The sequence below is a fragment of the Diadema antillarum genome, unplaced genomic scaffold (genome assembly GCF_040938485.1).
Source record: "Diadema antillarum isolate AM-2024a unplaced genomic scaffold, OU_Dant_1.0 seq00001666_RagTag, whole genome shotgun sequence".
In the NCBI taxonomy this organism is placed as follows: domain Eukaryota; kingdom Metazoa; phylum Echinodermata; class Echinoidea; order Diadematoida; family Diadematidae; genus Diadema; species Diadema antillarum.
Window position 1 is genome coordinate 651,334 of NW_027272364.1, and position 18,693 is coordinate 670,026.

The 18,693-nt window shown below is 40.9% G+C and overlaps 1 protein-coding gene across 1 annotated transcript in view; it reads right to left on the bottom strand.

Annotated features, from left to right (window-relative positions):
* Positions 1-6,610: 6,610 nt before the first annotated feature.
* Positions 6,611-18,693, bottom strand: part of LOC139711534 (uncharacterized) — a 129,054-nt gene continuing 116,971 nt past the window's right edge. The window contains exons 10-15 of the mRNA XM_071623411.1: positions 17,559-17,648; positions 14,471-14,583; positions 13,779-13,913; positions 12,718-12,996; positions 10,282-10,347; positions 6,611-8,173 (exon numbers count right to left, since the gene is read on the bottom strand). Of these exons, the coding sequence (XP_071479512.1) occupies positions 7,796-8,173; positions 10,282-10,347; positions 12,718-12,996; positions 13,779-13,913; positions 14,471-14,583; positions 17,559-17,648 (1,061 nt within the window). The 3' untranslated portion in view covers positions 6,611-7,795. The remainder of the gene's footprint in view (positions 8,174-10,281; positions 10,348-12,717; positions 12,997-13,778; positions 13,914-14,470; positions 14,584-17,558; positions 17,649-18,693) is intronic.

The following is an 18,693-nucleotide window of genomic DNA, read 5'->3' on the forward strand; positions in this document are numbered from 1 at the left end:
GGATTGAGGATGAGGAAAATAGCTGATACCAAAAAATTTGTTCTAAAATGTTACTCTTTCTCTCTCTCTTTCTAAGGTCTTTTGTTGTTGATGTTGATATCTGTTCTATACTTGCACACATGATACATTATGCTGAACATGAAAGCGGAGTTTAGTTGTAGTGAATTTTCTGATACCTTTAAGAATTCAGTCTGGTTTTAATCAAGGATGCTTTCATGCGGCCATTTTACAAGACAAGCAGAGAGCTCCGGATTAGAAAAGATTGCTCTCCTCCAAATGACAAACTACATTTGTAAAGTCTTACCAGCTCGACACATCCATGCACACGCACGGGTAGAATGAAGCATTCCCTGCAAAGAACATGTGGGCTCAGTCTAAATGATGCTGTCAATGTCAAATCAGACAGACTTCCCAGCAGTCACGCTAATTTTATCTGTACTGTAAATGGAAACCCAAGTATTTGAAAATAGTACAAGCTTAAGATCCTCCCCTCCCTGTCACCCCCCGCCCCCCCCCCCCCCCCCCCCCCCACCTCTAGTAATAACAGTTTCATGACTGGATCTCACAAATACTTCCCAATCTTTTTCACATTGTGCATTAGGTATTTTTCATCTCTATCCCTTTTTGATCACAATGTTTATAACGTGCTTGTGGCCAACCCCCTTTTTCATATTTTGCAAAGGGCATATCCTTTTTCCTTTTTTTGTTTTTGTTTTGATCAATCACTGCTTGAAATGAGGTATCTTCATGTTGTCTACAGACCAAAGCCCTATCTTTTTTTTTTTTGAGCTTGAAAATGACACCTTGGCTTTGATACTAGGTCATTTACCGTCATCACAGACAGGAGATGTGTTTCCAGAGGCCAGCTCAGCTGGTTTGGTTTTCAAGATGTTCTACTGCCCTCGTGTGTCAACGGACGGCAGAATGAGGATTTTGACCACAAAAACTCAGCCCTAGTTAACAAAATCTTGTTCCTTGTTACACTACCTTTTCCTTCATCACAAAATCATGCAATGTAGGATGAAATGAGACAGTACAAAGGAGACACACAGGCTTTCAAAAACGACCTTGTCAATAATGAAAATGAAACATCATAAATGCAAGAAACTTTGAAAAGGAGAACATATCATCCAGAAATATAACACGACAAAAGTCACATGCAATTTACTTTGTTTTGTTTTGTTTTGTTTTTTGTTTCTTTTTAATGTGTAAAAAAACAGACTGGCTGAAAATTCAGACCTACAGTGTGTATCCAGCTTGGTCCCCAATTTTGGTCTGAATTAACCTTGCTTCAACACTGTGGGGTCAGTGTTTCATTGCTAGTACCTGGGAGAGCTTTTCATCATATCCTCAACAATAAAGTCTTTCAAGCGAGTAACATGAAAGTCTGTAGACACCCTACATCAAAGTTCACTACTCCTACAACGTATCTCTCCTCTAGGATTAAGATACAATGTACCCGTCAAATGACAGTTCACAAAAATGGGGGGGGGGGGGAGAACAGTTTACAAACAGATCTATAGCATAAAAAGGAATTGGATTATGGCTTCATAATGTTTCACAAAACTGCTACTTTTCAGGGAGTAATTTCATACAAAATATAATATTCTGCCACAGCTTGTGATGCCAACCAATAAATGCATGATAACAATCAGCATAGCAACGAACACGCCAATCAGGAACGAATAGTGGAGAATACAAACCCTTAATATCAATGAGCCTCTGAACATGAGTTAAAAAAAAGAAAAGAAAATATGTTGATGTCTGGAAACAAAAACCCAAAGAGAAAAATACAAGCACAAGTGATCTATCAAAATTTCATCTCCATTCAAACAGACAGGTACAGGTAAGTTGTGAAGTACCAAAGTTGTGGTTCCCCCCCCCCCCCCTCTCTTTCTTGTATCCATTTTTCTGCCAAATTACATAAACTGACACTGATGGCTCATGATATTGTGGGTATGCATGTATTTGGTATGTCTAAATGCTTATGTATTACTGTTTATGCCGGATAAATACATCTACAGGGGCTAGCCTATCTTTGGAGCATTTAATCTCAGAATCATTGGCACTGCAGGTCATTCTCAATCAATTCATACAAAAAAGTACGGTAGGTGTTTGTATTCAGTGAAAGACGAACTGACCAAACATGATTCAATCGGTACAAAATAGGACTGGTAGGAAGGAATTTCATTTTGGTTGGGAATAAAAAGGCAAAATGTGATTTACTTAGTACAACAGACAAAAAAGAAAAATACCCCCTGTTGTGACCTGAGAAAACCCATGCACATACAGTAAGACCGAAGAGATCTTGTGAAAAATGTCAACTTGGTAACACCCCTCCCACAGGTGGTTCAACCTGTAGGATAAGGGGCATAAACATCTTCTCTTGTATTATGGCTGCATCAATGCATTTCACATACTGTAGGATGCAGAGGTCATTCAGAGACATGAATATAGCACTGTCCTCAACTTAGTCTGTGCAAGCAGACTTGATCATAACATGTTTGACTATCCACAGAGCACCAAGTTCAGAAATAAGACAACAGGAAAAGAGAGTTTCCAGACTCGTCAGCCCCCTCACTCCCCTTCATCACTACTCTCACTTGTTCTTGTTATTTTCACCTTTTGAGGTTTGTCCAGTTTTTATTTTTCAGGTGTAAGGAAATGCAATCAAAGCTTTTGGCGTTCTCACTGTTCTATCATAATTTCCACTTAAGTCCTCTTATTCCATGCCCATGTGAAAAAACAAAATCTGCATAATCTGTTATTGCCTTCCTCATCCCTTCAATGCCTTCCTTCCCTTTTGTCCAACCCTTTCCTCTCATGGTCTGAATTCGATCTTTGAAAAGTGATGAAATGTCATTTCCTATCGTCATAACGCCACAGTCAAATAGACAGGTCACATTGATGGCTCTTAGAATGCAATGTAACCTATGACCTTTGAACCTTGAACGGAACCGAGAGGTCCTCGTGTAATGGCACTTTTGGCTCAGGTTGATTTGGTTTGGATGTTGTTGCACTTGTTCATTTGTTCCTGTGATGGTACAAGGAGTGTTATCAACATGCTTGTTTTCAGCACAAGTGTGAAGCAAGATTACACTTCCAACTAGACCTCCTGCTTTGTACATCATGCATCAAAAAATAAATCCATACCAGTTTGTGCTTTAACATCTTTGTTTTGCTTCTAATCTTTCACCTTCACTTAAACACATACACATTGCATTTCCTTGTCAAATTTCTCAGATGCTGAACTAATGACAATAATTGATTCCCATCTCATAATACCATGACAACAAAAAATGCCGAATTTCACACTGTACCACTCTGCACTTTATAAACTTCTAACTGGACACTGCAGAAAAGGTCTCCATTATCATGTGTAGGGAAAGAAAATCTATAAATCATCTTGCTGTTAGAAACTGCAACGATCAGGTTTCCAACATGGGTACTGTATTTATTCTGGCACGACTTCTAACTCTTCTGGTCAGGGTACCAAGAGATGTTCATGACATTTGTCAGTTTGCTGAACATATTAGAAGACTGCATTCATTTGAAGCACAAGTTTATTTGTAATCCTTGCTCCTGTTTCTATCAAACAATTCTGTTTTTGAACAAGTATCAAGATAGCTAGCTTCGGCATAGACTAAGTTTGTCAAAATTTGCATGCTGAATGAAAATGTCAAACTACGAAGTTATGGGGGAAAAATTCATTACAACAAAAACCAAATTATCTTTTTGCTTACCACAATAACCTGGTGAAAGTCAAAGACTGGGCAATCTGACAAACAAGTTTGGCACATCAGTGGGAACATGCAATCAACACGTCTACAATTGTTGCAAGTTGCACTAATTGCAGTAAACCAGAGCAACAAATGAATTGCTCACATCCGATTTGGTTGTCACCCAGCCAATGACACAGTAACTGCAATCATCTGCACCAACAGTTATGTTGTACACATCTTTATGGCATGAAATCTATCAAAAAAAAAAAAAAATCCTACTAAATTTCTCTTCTTTTAAAACAATAAACTAAAGGGAAAAAAATCAACAGCAAGTGGTGTATTACATGGCATTTGAAGAGAGAAAATATCATGCATTGATGCCAAGGGTTATGGTGGGAAAGGAGATTGGTGAAATGGGTTTATCTATCAGAACAAGGGGTTTAAAGACATGAAGACCTCTATGCTTTCTTCAACAGCACCACTCCTTTCACCTATGTCTTCATAAAAGACTACAGCAAAACACACACACACACACATGCATGTAGTTGTACAATGATCCACACATATTTGTGAAGGCACTTGGTAAGTTCTGATTTTCCAAGAAAATAAAAAAATTAATAAAACAAGGAAAGAATACCACTTTCTCTCTGTTCTAGTAAAGGCACTGGGTCAGTGTCCCATTGTACAATTCTCTCCTGCTCCGTCTTCAGTCTGGCTGAAAACATGCCGTACCTTTACCATTTACCGATCCAAGAAGGCACACAGCTGCACACGCACACGATAACGTCACAATAATGGCAACACATACAGATAAACAAACACTCACGCACATGCACACACAAACACTAAAGACCAACCAGCCAACATGATATGCTGACCTGTGCCCCATCCTTGGTGGTATCAGACCCGGGTGACACTGGCTTGGCAGGCATCCCTAGAGTAACCCACACTGCATCCAGCCCTAAAATCACTGTACACATGCTGGACCTGCAGCCTCCTGTCTTGGCAAACTTTGCATGAAACCAACTGAAAAGATTCCATTCCCCCCCCCCCCCCCCCCCCCCCTCAAAAAAAAAAAAAAAAAAAATCCCAAAACAAATAACAAAGCAGTAGGGCAAATGTAGTATCTGGACAAAGTGAAAGTACAACTTTCTTCAGAAGACAAAACACAGAACAAGAAATCCTGACATGCCAGAGTAAACACAAGGTCTTGGCAAGGCCTGTCAATAATGCTCCATAGAAACATCACCATGTAACAATGTGAAGAAAACTATGAGAAATACAAATCAAGAAAAGAAAGAAACATAGCAAATCTTTGATGAGATTCACAAATAAAAGCTTTGGTCACCATGGTAATTTTACCATGGCAAGTTGGAGTAAAAACCACAGAAATCACTAGTATTTTTCAAACGTGCATTTTTCTGTTTTGTTCTTCTTCTTTTTTCCGGGGGGAGGGGGAGGAAGGGGAGGGAGAGGGGACAGCGGGCAGCACCCTTTAAACTCTGGCTTGTTTTAAGGGACAATTTTTTTTTTCTGTTTGTGTTCTTTTTTTTTTCGGGGGGGGGGGGGGGAGGGGGGCAGAGGGCAACACTCTTTTAACTCATGTCTTAAGGAACTATATACCATGTACCTGCCATTTTCCTTTAGTCATGGATAAGTCTAAGCTTATCTGACTGTAATCAAATCAAACATTTAACATGCGGTATTTCAGGTATAAATACTCAGTGTAAATAAATATAAATCTTTTAACAAGCATAATAGGTTAATCTCATTCTTCATCACAGAACACATATAGAGCAAGGGGATGTATTGAAAATTCCTCTCCTATAAACATTCACAATACAATTATCATATGAAGGGGCTGTTGGAAATGGTGATTATCAACAGTGAGAAAATTTAAAGTAGGATTAAAATGAAAGTTGTATTTCATGAACATGAAAGCATCATACTGTTAATACTTTACTTTCATCTTTTGCTTCCCATCAAGTTTGTGAGTACAGGTGATGTGGTGACTTGTATTATAGCAAAAAGAAACATTTCAAACTAACTTATGAAATAGCTTAGAGACTGATCAGCATACATGTGGGGGGGGGGGGGGGGGGGAAGCACTTGCTTTATCAAAATTACAGGGAAGTGGAACAAATACAAGTAAAAATTACAGCCGACACATGAATTATGGCATCTTATGGTGGCATAGGAGCATCTCGGTACAGGCCCCTTGTCTGGTTAATATGACACCTTCAAAATTTCCACTTAAAGAGCCTAATATAAGATATTGTCTAAACTGCACAGGAAACCTCTTCGATGGTTCAGAACATTTACTGATGATGATAACGATAAATATGTACCCTAGCCAAGAGCCATGAAATGATTGCAAATTAGGGGGAAATGAGCAAATTTGTGACATTTCGTGCAAAATGATTACGATGAGTGATGTTGCAACGTAACGGTCTTGTGAAGAAAATCACCACATTGTGGCATTTCCAGTGGCGCTGTGCTTGACAGACAGACACCCGTCACTCAAAGAGTCAAAACTTTTTGAAATAGATTTGTCTTTTTCCATATAAAGTGCCATTTAAATGATGCTCTTTCATTAAGTTTCATCAGAGAGTTAAATCTTCTTTTGAACAAGAGGCGGTCACCACTTTAGAGCCGAGGGTGTATGGTGACATACCCTACATGCAGAGATGTGTGTGTGGAGGAAACAGATGCCTGTACCTTGGCTCCTACTGTACTTTTGGATGACCAGCGTTTGGAGGGAGAGGTATTCAAGACTTATCAGTGCTGTCACATGATTAGGGAAGGTCACATGACCATGAGTTGGGATACATCAGCATTTTTCACTGCAGCTTAGACTGTACTGCCACAATTCACAGGTGTGACTTCTTGACTGCAGCAACAGCTTGACATACATCCAGGAGAATAAAACAAACCACACTTACCAGGTACATTACAAAATTACTCCAAACACAACCACACACAGCATAATTTTGCTAACTACATGTTTTACATCCCCTCATGGAGAAGGATTTGGGCATTTGTGTCGTTCAACCGCCACCTGTTACGGGCAACTGACAGGTGAAACCAATACTTCAATCAATAAAATAAAAACTTCTCCAACATTCTCAATAAGTTGACAATTGTACAATAAGGACAATGCAACGTTTCTCTCTACTGTTGCCGTCTTGATACGATTCCCTTCTCCGGGCCAGCCTAAGCCGAAACTAGCTCTCTTACTCCTGCTACTCCTCGGTCATGACATTTTGGCAGAAAAAAAGAAGAAGAGATGTTGTAAGATCCACAATCATGGCTTTCACTTCAGAATACATACAAAGCTGGAGCATTAAAACAAAAAAGAAAAAAAAAATCTCTGAACTTGCACAAGCACAACCTAGCGTGTACACATAGGTCTCACTCCTGTGCAATCAAGGCTCGAAGCATCCCATCCACAAAGTGGAAAAAGTTTGCGTGGCTCTCTACTCCCAAAAAACAGGTTTATAGGTATATCTTTGTGAAAGACGCAAATGGACAACAATGGGTCCGGCTGGTCCATCGCCAACGAATCGTGCCCACGCCCCGTGGGTGGGATAACGTCACAGAAATACGTTCGTGCATTGATCGGCACAGGGCATGTTCGCACAGAGAAATACTTGGGGGAGCGTGCCCTACATATTTCAGCCTTCACCAGGTGGCTTGGAAGTCGAGGATTCCACTTACGATAGGCGACTTTGGCACTCACTTTTCTTCTTGCACACAGTGCACTGCCTTGGCAGACAGACTTCGCAGATTGACCAATCAGATACAATCAACATCCAGGGGTCTATCTCCTGTCACAGCATCAGCGCTTTTGACTCAGTGCGTAGGCATACATGTACATGTTTCAATTTAACATACTCAGCGACAGTGTGAAAACATTCTCACCTTTATTCTCTCTTTCTCAATCTCTCTCACTCTCCCCTCGGACTTCTGCAAAGGTATAATTTCTTGCTTTCCACATACACACGTGTGTGCCACTGTGTACATCAAACAACAGAGCTGCGTCCCTCTCTGGATAGAGTTTACTCCTTTCCACCCTAGAGGGCGTCCTGTCCGTCTGGCTGGTGAATGTACTGGTCCGACGACATGTCCAGGGTGGGGAGTCCGAGGCAGGAGAGATCCTGCATTGGCATGGCCTGGGCTCCTGGGGGCATTGTCATGGACGAATGCATCGTGGGCTGCGGCAGTGACAAGGTGGCTTGCCGGGATTGCGGCTGCTGTTGCTGCTGCTGTTGCTGTTGCTGTTGCTGTTGGTGCTGTTGCTGTTGCTGGTGCTGGTGTTGCTGTTGTTGCTGCAACTGTTGGCTGAGACTTGTGGCAGTCCTGTGGGGGGTGGAGTGGTTGAGACGTGTGTCCATGCTCCCCGACGGGTACTGCTGCGCGTGATGCATGGCAAACGGTGCTCGGGTGGCTGACTGCGAATCAAAAGGGAACAATTCATACACCACTCAATGCAAATCTAATACTATAGATATTATATCTCTTGCAAACACACTGTAACAAAATGCTGCTGTGCTTGTTTGACTGGTGCAGAAGAAAGGGGTTTTCAATTAGAAGGACTGTATCTTTTCAGCAGAATGAGTATTTGTGCAATTCTGCAGTGTGTACCCTGCACCATCATAAAGAGCTTGATCTTCTCATCATGGGGGCATACAGAGAAACTTTTATCTTTTACCTGTCCTTTCCTTACTGGGAGCATATTCAGTAATTAACAAATCTTTTGTCATCAATTATCAACTCTCTTCAGGGCTTGTTAACCTATGGACAATGAGCACATGACAACACAAATGTACAGGATGTTATGTGAAAAAAAAAAACTGCTTAACTGAAAATAGAAAAGTAAAACTTCATCACAATTTGAAAGAACAATACACAAGTCCATCCTTTCCTGTATAGAAAACCATAAAACTGTAAAGCCATACAACTATCTCTGTTTAGAAACTGCACTGTAGGTGCAAGACTACACTTACAGTAGTATATTTACTTCCATGCAGCTGTAAATGAAAGCCCAATTTACTGAAGAATTTACTGAAGAATTTTCTGAAGAATGCAATCCCTCACAAGACTGTGAAAATGTGATCTAGTCTTTGTTCACTGCAGTGTCTCTGACCCTTCTATTTGGCAAAATATTTAATTTTTTTGTGCAATTCAATGGCACAAAAAAAAAATACTATGCAGAAAGATAAATCTGCACAGATTTGATGACAGAATTGCATTTATATAGATTTTTCTGTCTGCCTGACCATCAAAGTACAGAATATGACTTTGGTAGAATAGCCCCATATCAACAAAACCACAAAATTTTGTCCAGACAATCTTAAGAATTACTTAAGACTACTTTTGATATGTGCATTCATGAATGCACTCTGACAAAATAGAGAGAGAGAGAGATTACGTGCTGTTTCAACAAGGGTTAGATTATTCACCTGAATGAATGAATGAATGAATGAGTGGTGGTGGTGGTGTTTGGGCTTGTTTGTTTTCCTTATTTTTTGTTTATTCATATCATTTTTTGGTCAAACCTCATTTTCTTGAGGGACTTGCATGACATCCTCACAATGCACTGGATATTCTGATTATTCCTGTCCTTTGTTGTTGAGTCATGAAGACATATGCGAACTACAATTGCTCTTTGCTTGTGTCAAAGATGACAAGTTTTGGGGCTTGATACAAATACAAATGTTTAAAGTAGAGGAAGAGTTAGGGAAGGGGGAGGATGGCAGGGGGAGTGAAAGGAGGGTGGGAGGGAGAGGGAGGAGGAGAAGGAGGAGGAGGAGTAACAAGAGGAGGAGGAGGAAGAAGAGGAGAAGGAGGAGGAGGAGGAGAAGGAGGAGGGGAGGAGGAGGAGAAGGGGGAGGAGGAGAAGGAGGAGGAGGAGGAAGAAGAGGAGGAGGAGAAGGAGGAGGAGGAGGAGGAGAAGGAGAAGGAGGAGGAGGAGTAAGAAGAGAAGGAGGAGAAGGAGGAGGAGGAGAAGGAGGAGGGGAGGAGGAGGAGAAGGGGGAGGAGGGGGAGGAGGAGGAGGAGGAGGAGAAGGAGGAGGAGGAGGACAAGGACGAGGAGGAGGGGAAGGAGGACAAGGAGGACAAGGAGGACGAAGAGGAGAAAGAGGAGGAGGAGGAGAAGGAGGGGGAGAAGGAGAAGGAGGAGGATGAGGAGGAGGAGGAGGACGAGGAGGAAGAGGAGAAGGAGGATGATGAGGAAGAAGAGGAGAAGGAGGAGGAGGAGGAGAAGGAGGAGGAGGAAGAGGAGGAAGAGGAGGAGGAAGAGGAGGAGGAGGAGAAGGAGGAGGAGGAAGAGGAAGAGGAGGAGGAGGAGGAGGAGGAGGAAGAGGAAGAGGAGGAGAAGGTGGTGGGAGAGATAACCACCAGATGATTGGCAGTGATGAGATTAGGAACAGCTCTGAAGGTTAAGAGGGGTCGGGGGGGACAAAGACTATCTACTGGGTGATGGACTTGCATCAGTGAATGGAGGTTGGTGTGTGCGTGGAGCAGGAGAGGGGTGGGGTTAGAACCAAGCAGCTAACCTGTAAGGCATTACTTGGCAAGGCTGAGATGTTGCTGTTACAGGGCCACATGGCCCCAGTTGAAAGCTGTTTCACAGAAGGAGAAACAGGCTGGTTAGTACACATGTTACAAGCAGGACGAGCTGGGCGAAAGGTTTGACATCACAGGTAGAAAATTTGGTGTGAAAGGAGCACACATCACTACCTTCCATCATTTGTCATTGCAGACGGTACTATGAATTGAAACACTGCCGACCTAATTGTGGAAGAGTTCTGGCAGACACATTCATATTCAAAAACTGCTTGTTGTGATTGCATTAGAGGTACTAAAGGCAGCTTTGGTGCTGCCTCACCATAAAGATACGTACAGTAGCTTGATCATCACAATTCCTTCTAGCTTCTATGTGGCTATGGGGAAGGAATCACTGAATCACAAGGTTATCTGGTAACTTCCAGACTGGAAACACAAAAAATGATTTGGCACAAAAAGATCCTCATTCCTTCAATTCTGATCAGCACAGTAGAAAAAGGGGCGTGTCATTATGGTTAATCAGTAATGATTACAGATTTCACATGACTCAAGGTTAACTTTGTTTATTTCTTGCAAATCAGTCTGGCTGGCTAGGTAAAGTATCTCAAAATGCACAGTTCTTGTAAATAATGTGTCATGCAGATGAACAGAAGTCAATGCAAAATATGTAAAGATGATTTCCTCCAATGCTGCCTCATACTCATACTTTTTGACAGCCAAAACCAATTGTTTCATTTTTTATTAACAACAAGACTCTTTACCAATAGAAAGCACTTATTCCACCCAAATTTCATCAAACAATCTCTCATCTAACATCGGGAATTTGCAAACTATTATAGAAAGTTACACCATTCATAATGCAGAGTATACAGTATGTTTACTGTCCTCACTGTCTTATTACATGAAATGGCTCTCATGAAAAATCCTGGAATTCCATGCCACTTCATCATTTTTTTTGTTGAAAACTATTGTTTTCTTGATTTCTGTTTTTGAAAACCTTTTCTTGCAACCTTAAACTTATCTTCTTCTTTTTTTAGTTCTGCCCTCGAATCGAAAGGTAGGTAAATGATGATGAAATTCCCTTGCAACGATACGAGCTTAGCCACGGCAGGCATGATAAAACAAACTTCTACCATGATGGCAAACATCCAACCACTCTCGTAGTGACATGTTAATTAATATCAGGCAAGGTGAGTTCACTAGTAATTCATGCACATCACATCAAACAGGCATTCAATGGAATCACATGTCAAAACAAAGAGAGACTGGTCAAACTAAACAAACTGAAATACAAAGAAAGAAAAAGCTCAAGTCCATTTAGTGCAATACACTGGTGAAATACAAGTATGAAGAATAGGAGGGAGGTCCTAAAACTTGTGAGAAAAAGGTGACGGACGTATTATTGTCACAGAGAGTAGACAGCAACCTTCACGAAAAATTAGTACTGTCACTGTTAAAGACATTAACCCATATCTGCCGATCTCCTGTAGTTCGCTCAAACGCTGCAATCGCCACTCCAAAGGATAATTCATAGAAGATATAGCTTGGACAATGACATCATTTATCAATGATGTCATACATTATTTCTGTAGCATGTGAACTCTGACCTAACAACCTGCAGTCCCTTGCTTCACTTTTGAAGTATACAGCTGATGGAATAGGTCTTCATCTATGTGAGATCAAGCAATGCCATACGCATACATACTGTATTCCCATCCATAGGCTTGTGAATTAGACCTCACTAATCCACAGTAATCTATCAGTTTCCATTCCATAATTCTTCCCATTTGTAGGTGTTAAATATCCCCACGAGTAATGCACCATTGTAAAGCTTACATCATGAAGAATTTCAAAAATTTAGACATACAAAGACTTTATTTTTTTCACAAATTGGAATAAGCAATAAGATTATTCATAGTGTATTTTTGATAATATGTAAATACACAATTATCACATGATATCACAAAATTCATGAGAGGATACTGATTTACATCTAATATTGAAGACCATTATTTTCTCTTTCAATACAGTTTTCCGTAATTTTTCATCTCAGTGATATCAATCTGAAGTTGAGAGAGCACAGTTGAAGTGACATAGCGTGCGGCACCAACACCTTATAAACAGCATTATGCGACCGGCGGATATGGGTTATGCAACTCTATCAAAGTCATAAGTCACATCAAAGCCGTGACTAAAAATACTAAAGATAGCAAAGGAATGCAGGACTGACAGACCGTAACTGTGCATGCACTATGAATTAGTTGAAGTAAACATCCAAGTTTTGTGACATGTTAAAGAGTCAAATCATAGAAAGAACTAACTCATGAGTCACAGGCACAATCTATCAAATCCATTTGAAAAGTGACAGGAAGACGAAACAGTTGCTCAAAGTCCCATGCATGCAAATTGGTGTTGGTTGTACTTACCTGGTGCTGCATGGCAGGTTCCACTGTCAAGGCCTGGTGGAGCTGTGACTGAAGGGCCTGGGGCGGCTGGGACGGCCCGCTAAGTTGGTCCCCGCCCGGGACCATGCTCTGTGGGGTCAGCGGCGAGACGGGCGTGGCCTGGCCGGACCCGCCCAGGTCCAGCTGCATCGGGGAGACGTCGCTGCCCATGAGCTGTGTTTGCTGCTGGAGAAACATCTGTCCCAGCATCGGGTGGTGTTGCATCATCAGCTGCTGGGCCATCATCAGCTGCTGTTGCACCTGTAAGACAAGGGTAACACCAGCAATATGAGGAAACTCCCTATCTAGCATCCTACGCAGCCCTTTAAAGGGATAGTATAGTTTTGGCTGAGGAAAGGAATCAGCTTTCAACTTTTTGCAAGATACTTTAATAGAAACCATTTCATGAAATGTTAAAAAACATACGTCAAGAGGAATTCAAAATTTATTTGATGGAAATTGAATTTGAAATGGCTGAGATATCCAAAATAAAGTGATCCTAATAAAACGAGGGACCCACCTTCATTAGGATCACTTTGTTTTACTTTGGTTTTGGTATCTCGGCCCTTTCAAAACCGATTTTCCTCAAATTTTCTTTGAGAGAATGCAGAAATATTAAATGATGGCACATGGTTATAACCAACACTTTGGACAATCAAAATGTCTAAATGGATCTTTTCCTAAAACCTCACTGCCATGTTCCATTTATATTTCTGCATTCCCTGAACCCAAATATTGTCAGTGGGGTGACAATTTTGGTGAAAATCACTTTCTGGATGAATTGTCAGATAATCAGTTATGTGATGTCTGTCCAAATCCTAGCTGTCTCACCCCAAAATGAAGCCATCACGGCAATGTCAAAAGAATTACAGTGCTTTGCCTCCTATTTTTTTTTGCTCTCCTAAATATTTGACATTTTTGATATATGAGGTTGTGTCGTCCCAACAGCGATATATATATTTTGGGGTAAGCTTCCCTTTATTCCTTCCCCCCTCCCTCCTCCCCCTCCACCCTCCCCCAGCCACACCCGACCTGATGCCCACCTGCTGTAACTCCTGCTGCTGTCGGAGGATAGCATCCTGCAGCTTGTGGTGTCTCATCATCAGCTGCTCCTGTAGCTTCAGTTGGATGACCGTCACCTGCTGTGGGGTCAGGTTGTCATCCGATGTGTCCTGCTGCTAGGGACGGTGGCAATCACAATAGACAGGGGGTCAAAACTTGGAACATGGTCACAGTTTGCAGCACAATTTAACATCAGTGGATTTTATTTCACAGTAATGCATAAAGTGAATATCTATAAACGCATGCTACATTCGAGGGATCGCTTTCTTCTCAAGCACAGAGCATACTTGCATGGCAGTTATGCCATTATTATAATATGAAATGGGCTTCTATCCATCATCTCCATGGATATAAAGCTTTAGTGCTTGTGCTGATGAATGGCTGTCAGGTTCTTCAGGTAGCTAAATGTACTTCATTTTGTGAATATTAGATTATATCAATGGGTTTCTTTCACACTTGCTCTCATTAAATTATGGATGCAGGCTTTTACAAGTGCATTAGTGTATTGTCCGTATGTAGTTTGTCGATAATCGGATATTCAGTATGTGTGTGCTAAAGTATGTTCTGAGTGTGAGTGTGAGTGCGTGTGTGTGTGTGTGTGTGTGTGCACGCGCACTGGCATGTCTCAGATATGGTAGGGGAGGATGCAAGCAGTATAGCAGTGAACACTCACCTGCTCCTGGGGTGGGTTACTATGGTACATGGTAGGGAGCGTCGGGCCGGATGCAAAGGCCTGCGTTTCAGGTTGATCCTGGGTGGGCTTCGGGGGATTTGACGCCTGAGGTTCTGCGGAGAAATCAAGCAGAATCATGCTCTTGACAACTTCTGGTTAATTAGGTTTCATTTATGGCACATCACTATAAAGAAGTAGTATGCTCTTTATGACCCGACTTTCAAGTGCTACTAAGTTTATGCAACGGCTCTCCAAGTGCTGTGAACGCCAGCAAAATTCTCGGTCAAGTGCCACAAACTACATACAGTATATGGCACAGCTTTTAAGTGAGCAGAACTTAAAGACACAGATTTTCAAGAGCCAAGGAATTTGACACAGTCCACACTGACTGTACCTCCAACTTCCTCTCAATAAATAGAACAAAAATAAATCCCCCCCCCCCAAAAAAAAGAATATTTGAACTACATGCCCAACTGTCACATCCCACTGTGAATAAACTTGGCTTTATGAATGCTCCATTGTCACAATGTGAATAAATTTAACATTCCTGGGCTTCATCATATGCACAACTGTCACATCACATCTCCAGTTGGCATTTCTGTTTTCTGGAACAGAACATATGTTTCTCATATTTCAGTGCCGAGAGTATCTCCTCACTTTGCTACAAAAGTCTTGTTATCATTACTGCGGATTTCACAGGAGGAGATAGTAGACTCCACCACCTTATGTGCAGTGGCTACCCGGGTGCACAGTCCCAAACTTCCCAGTATATGTCTGGCAAAATATTTGTGTTGTTTGTAACTTAGCTTTTTTTCCCCCTTTGAAGCAATATTTTTGTAACACTGAGTGAACTGGTGGACTGTACAGTAAGAGCAACATTATTTTTTTTCCTACTCAGTCTCTCACTCTTGCAAATCTCTGTTCATCTCATTACAGAGTGGTAAGCGCATGTTTTCTGAAGCTCAAAGTAATCAAACCAATCTGATTCATTCTTCACCAGAGCCTCTGGCATTCTTCGGGCTGAGGCGAAAAAAAAGGAACAAAAAAGAGGCAAAATGACAAGAAGAAATAAGATACGAAGATGCTCAAAAAAGTGTTAGGGAGAAAAAAAACCACCAAACCAACCATCATGTAGGTATGATGCTTCCTACTTCTATGTCATCTGCCTCACTCCTTACGTTATAAATTTATTGCAAAATGTGTGATCTGACATGGACAGTTTTTTCTGTATATCATACGGACTTGCTGAAAAACAGCCTAATGGCTGAGTGCAAGTATTTTAACCTGTGTTTAAAACGAACAAACAGTAAATATTCATCTCATTTGACTGGTAACCCCATACTACAATCTCTCCAGGTGGAGCCCTGCATAGTAACATCTCACATACTCCAAGAGTGAGGGATAGATAGCTGATGTCTGTCTAAACTTTATGACGACAAGATCAAGCGTAACAACCAGACGGACAGAGGAGACATGTACAGTCAAACCTGTCTATAGCGGTCACCCAAGGGAGACAGAAAAAGTGGCCATTGCAGACAGGTGGCCGCTATAGACAGGTTCTTTAACATGCTCTTTCTCTTGGAAGGAATTGTCCTTAGGGGTCATATACAGCAGGTGGCCGCAAGAGACAGGTGGTCGCTAAGACAGGTTTGACTGTACTAGAAAAAAAAAAAAACTTATGCTTCTTGAACTACAAACACTTCAAGGCTGATGTCATTCCTTCACAACTCTCCTAGAGGTTTCTATAGTAGAAGTAGTAGTAATAATGATAATAATGATAATAAAAATGACAACAAAAATAATACTAAACATGCATGCACATTTTCCTTTGGTCTATATTTGGCAGTGATAACCTCTCCCACCCCTGGCAAGTTATTACAACTCCGAAACACTGGAAAATGAAAAAGTCCACAACTTTCTTATTTCCAATTTCCCTGAAACTCCTACTGTTCTGTCTGTCTGATTTTAGTCTATAAACCTGCAGCAAAAATGAAACACAGGATGGAATTCAATTTTAACTGGTATGCTGTTAGCTCACAGACAAAACTCTGTGTGCCAATCGCAAGACAAATCGAGAGTATGCCAGAAAAAACGTACTTAGCACCTCTAATAAGACCACGAGGTGAATGGCACGCTTAGTTGCTAAGCGTACAATCACCTGCTACTGAAAAAGCAGTTACCATGGCTGACTTAGTACAACCGCACCATCAGAGCTAACCACACAGACATGCCCGAGACACACCAAACCACACTACATTGTTTTAGTTCGTACCCAGCCAGACAGGCAGATGCTGTACGGCATATGATGCCTCAGCCACCCTTCCAAGCAGAGGCATACAAATGCAATCTTTAGATAATGCCATCGAACCCACATATTTTTGTGATGATTCTCTTGACATGACGAACTCACAACCACTTCACAGCATCACATTACACAAGACAGATGCAACATACAAACAAACAAACAAACATGAATGCAATATGTCTAGACCAAGAGTTTACCGTACATACAACTGTACTTTCTGCACAGAGACTCATTTGCCCTCTAAATCAAATGCATATGGAAGCTGCTTTCAATCAAGATCATACCAACATCCTTTTTTGTAATCTTTCTTTTGTTATGAAGTCTGAAATGCTCAGACAAAAGCTGTGACATGCATTTTCAAAGTGTGCAAATTTTCCAGCCTACTGAAAGGGATGGTATAGTTTTGGTTGAGACCTGGTTTCTGGTTTCTAATGTTTTTTTGGAGAGATTATGAGAAACCTCTTATGAAATGTAAAAGAGCGTGTAATTCCATGAGGAATTCTACATTTATTTGATGAACTTTGTTTTTGGACATCTCAGCCATTTCAAAACCGATTTTCATCAAATAAACTTTGAATTCCTCTTAAAATGGTATGCTCTGTAACATTTCATAAGTGGTTTCTCAGTATCTCACAAAAAGTTAAAAGCTAAATCCTCATGTCCACTAATACTATACCATCCCTTTAACCCGACCCCAATGCATTCACTGGCTCATAGTGCAATGCCAAACTAGGGGCGCGTGTTTGTCTCTCCCCATGGCACACCCTGTGGGTGGTCACATACCCTGTCTGATCTTGGTCGACATGACACTGCCATCTGACATACGTGGCGCGGTGGACTTCTTGACACTGCTTGTGCACGACACATTCTCGTCTGGGGTGAAGCAGGATTAAACATAGGAGAGAGAGAGAGAGGGGTGGGGGGAGGAAACAAAAAAGGGCGGTGAGCGCTTTACTGTGCTTGACCATAAGGCAACATATGTGATGCAGAAACGTAAGCAGAAGCATACTACAAACAGGCAGAACTTAGAATAGCCATAAATCAACAAAGGATGGATGTTTAAAATCAACATATTCTCACAACTAGAACTATCACTCAATGTGATTAATACCACCAATTAAAACTGAGACAGTTGGCTCAACCAGCAATAATTTTGTGCATTTTTTTATTGAAAAAAAATGTTGTTACCATGGCAACACATTGTTCAACATTGAATAAAGATGTGTTTAGCTCATTTAAAGATGTTAGTCAACACATGCCATATCTCAAGTCAAGTGCTCAAAAACTGAGTAAGATAAATAAACTGGTAATTTCTATGATTTTCATTAAAAAAATGCTTTTACCATGGCAACACAATGGTTGACATTAACAAAAGCTGAAGTCTGCAAATTTACAATTGTACATATCAAAGCGGTCTCATGTGCCAAATTTTAAGCCAAATGCAAAAAAGCTGATGGAGTTACCAGTATCCACAATAATTTCATATGATTTTCATTCAAATATGCCATTACCATGGTAACACATTCTTTGACAATAACGGAAGATAAAGTTTGCACATCTGCATACTATAGCAGTCACATGTGTCACACTTCAAGCCAAATAATCAAAAACTGAGGGAGTTACACATTTGAAGCTAAATCCACAATATTTTTGTATGATTTTCAAAGTATGCTGTTCCCGTGGTACAAAATGTTCAACAATCACAAAAGATTACATTTGCACATCTACATATTAAAGTGGTAACATGTGCCAAATTTCAAGACAAATGCTCTAAGGCTGAGGGAGTTAGCTGAATCTACAGTATTTTTGTACGATTTTCATTCAAAATATGCTGTTACTATGGAACGCATCGTTTAACGATGACGAAAGATTAAGTTTGTACATCTACATGTGTACTACAGCAGTCACATGTGCCAAA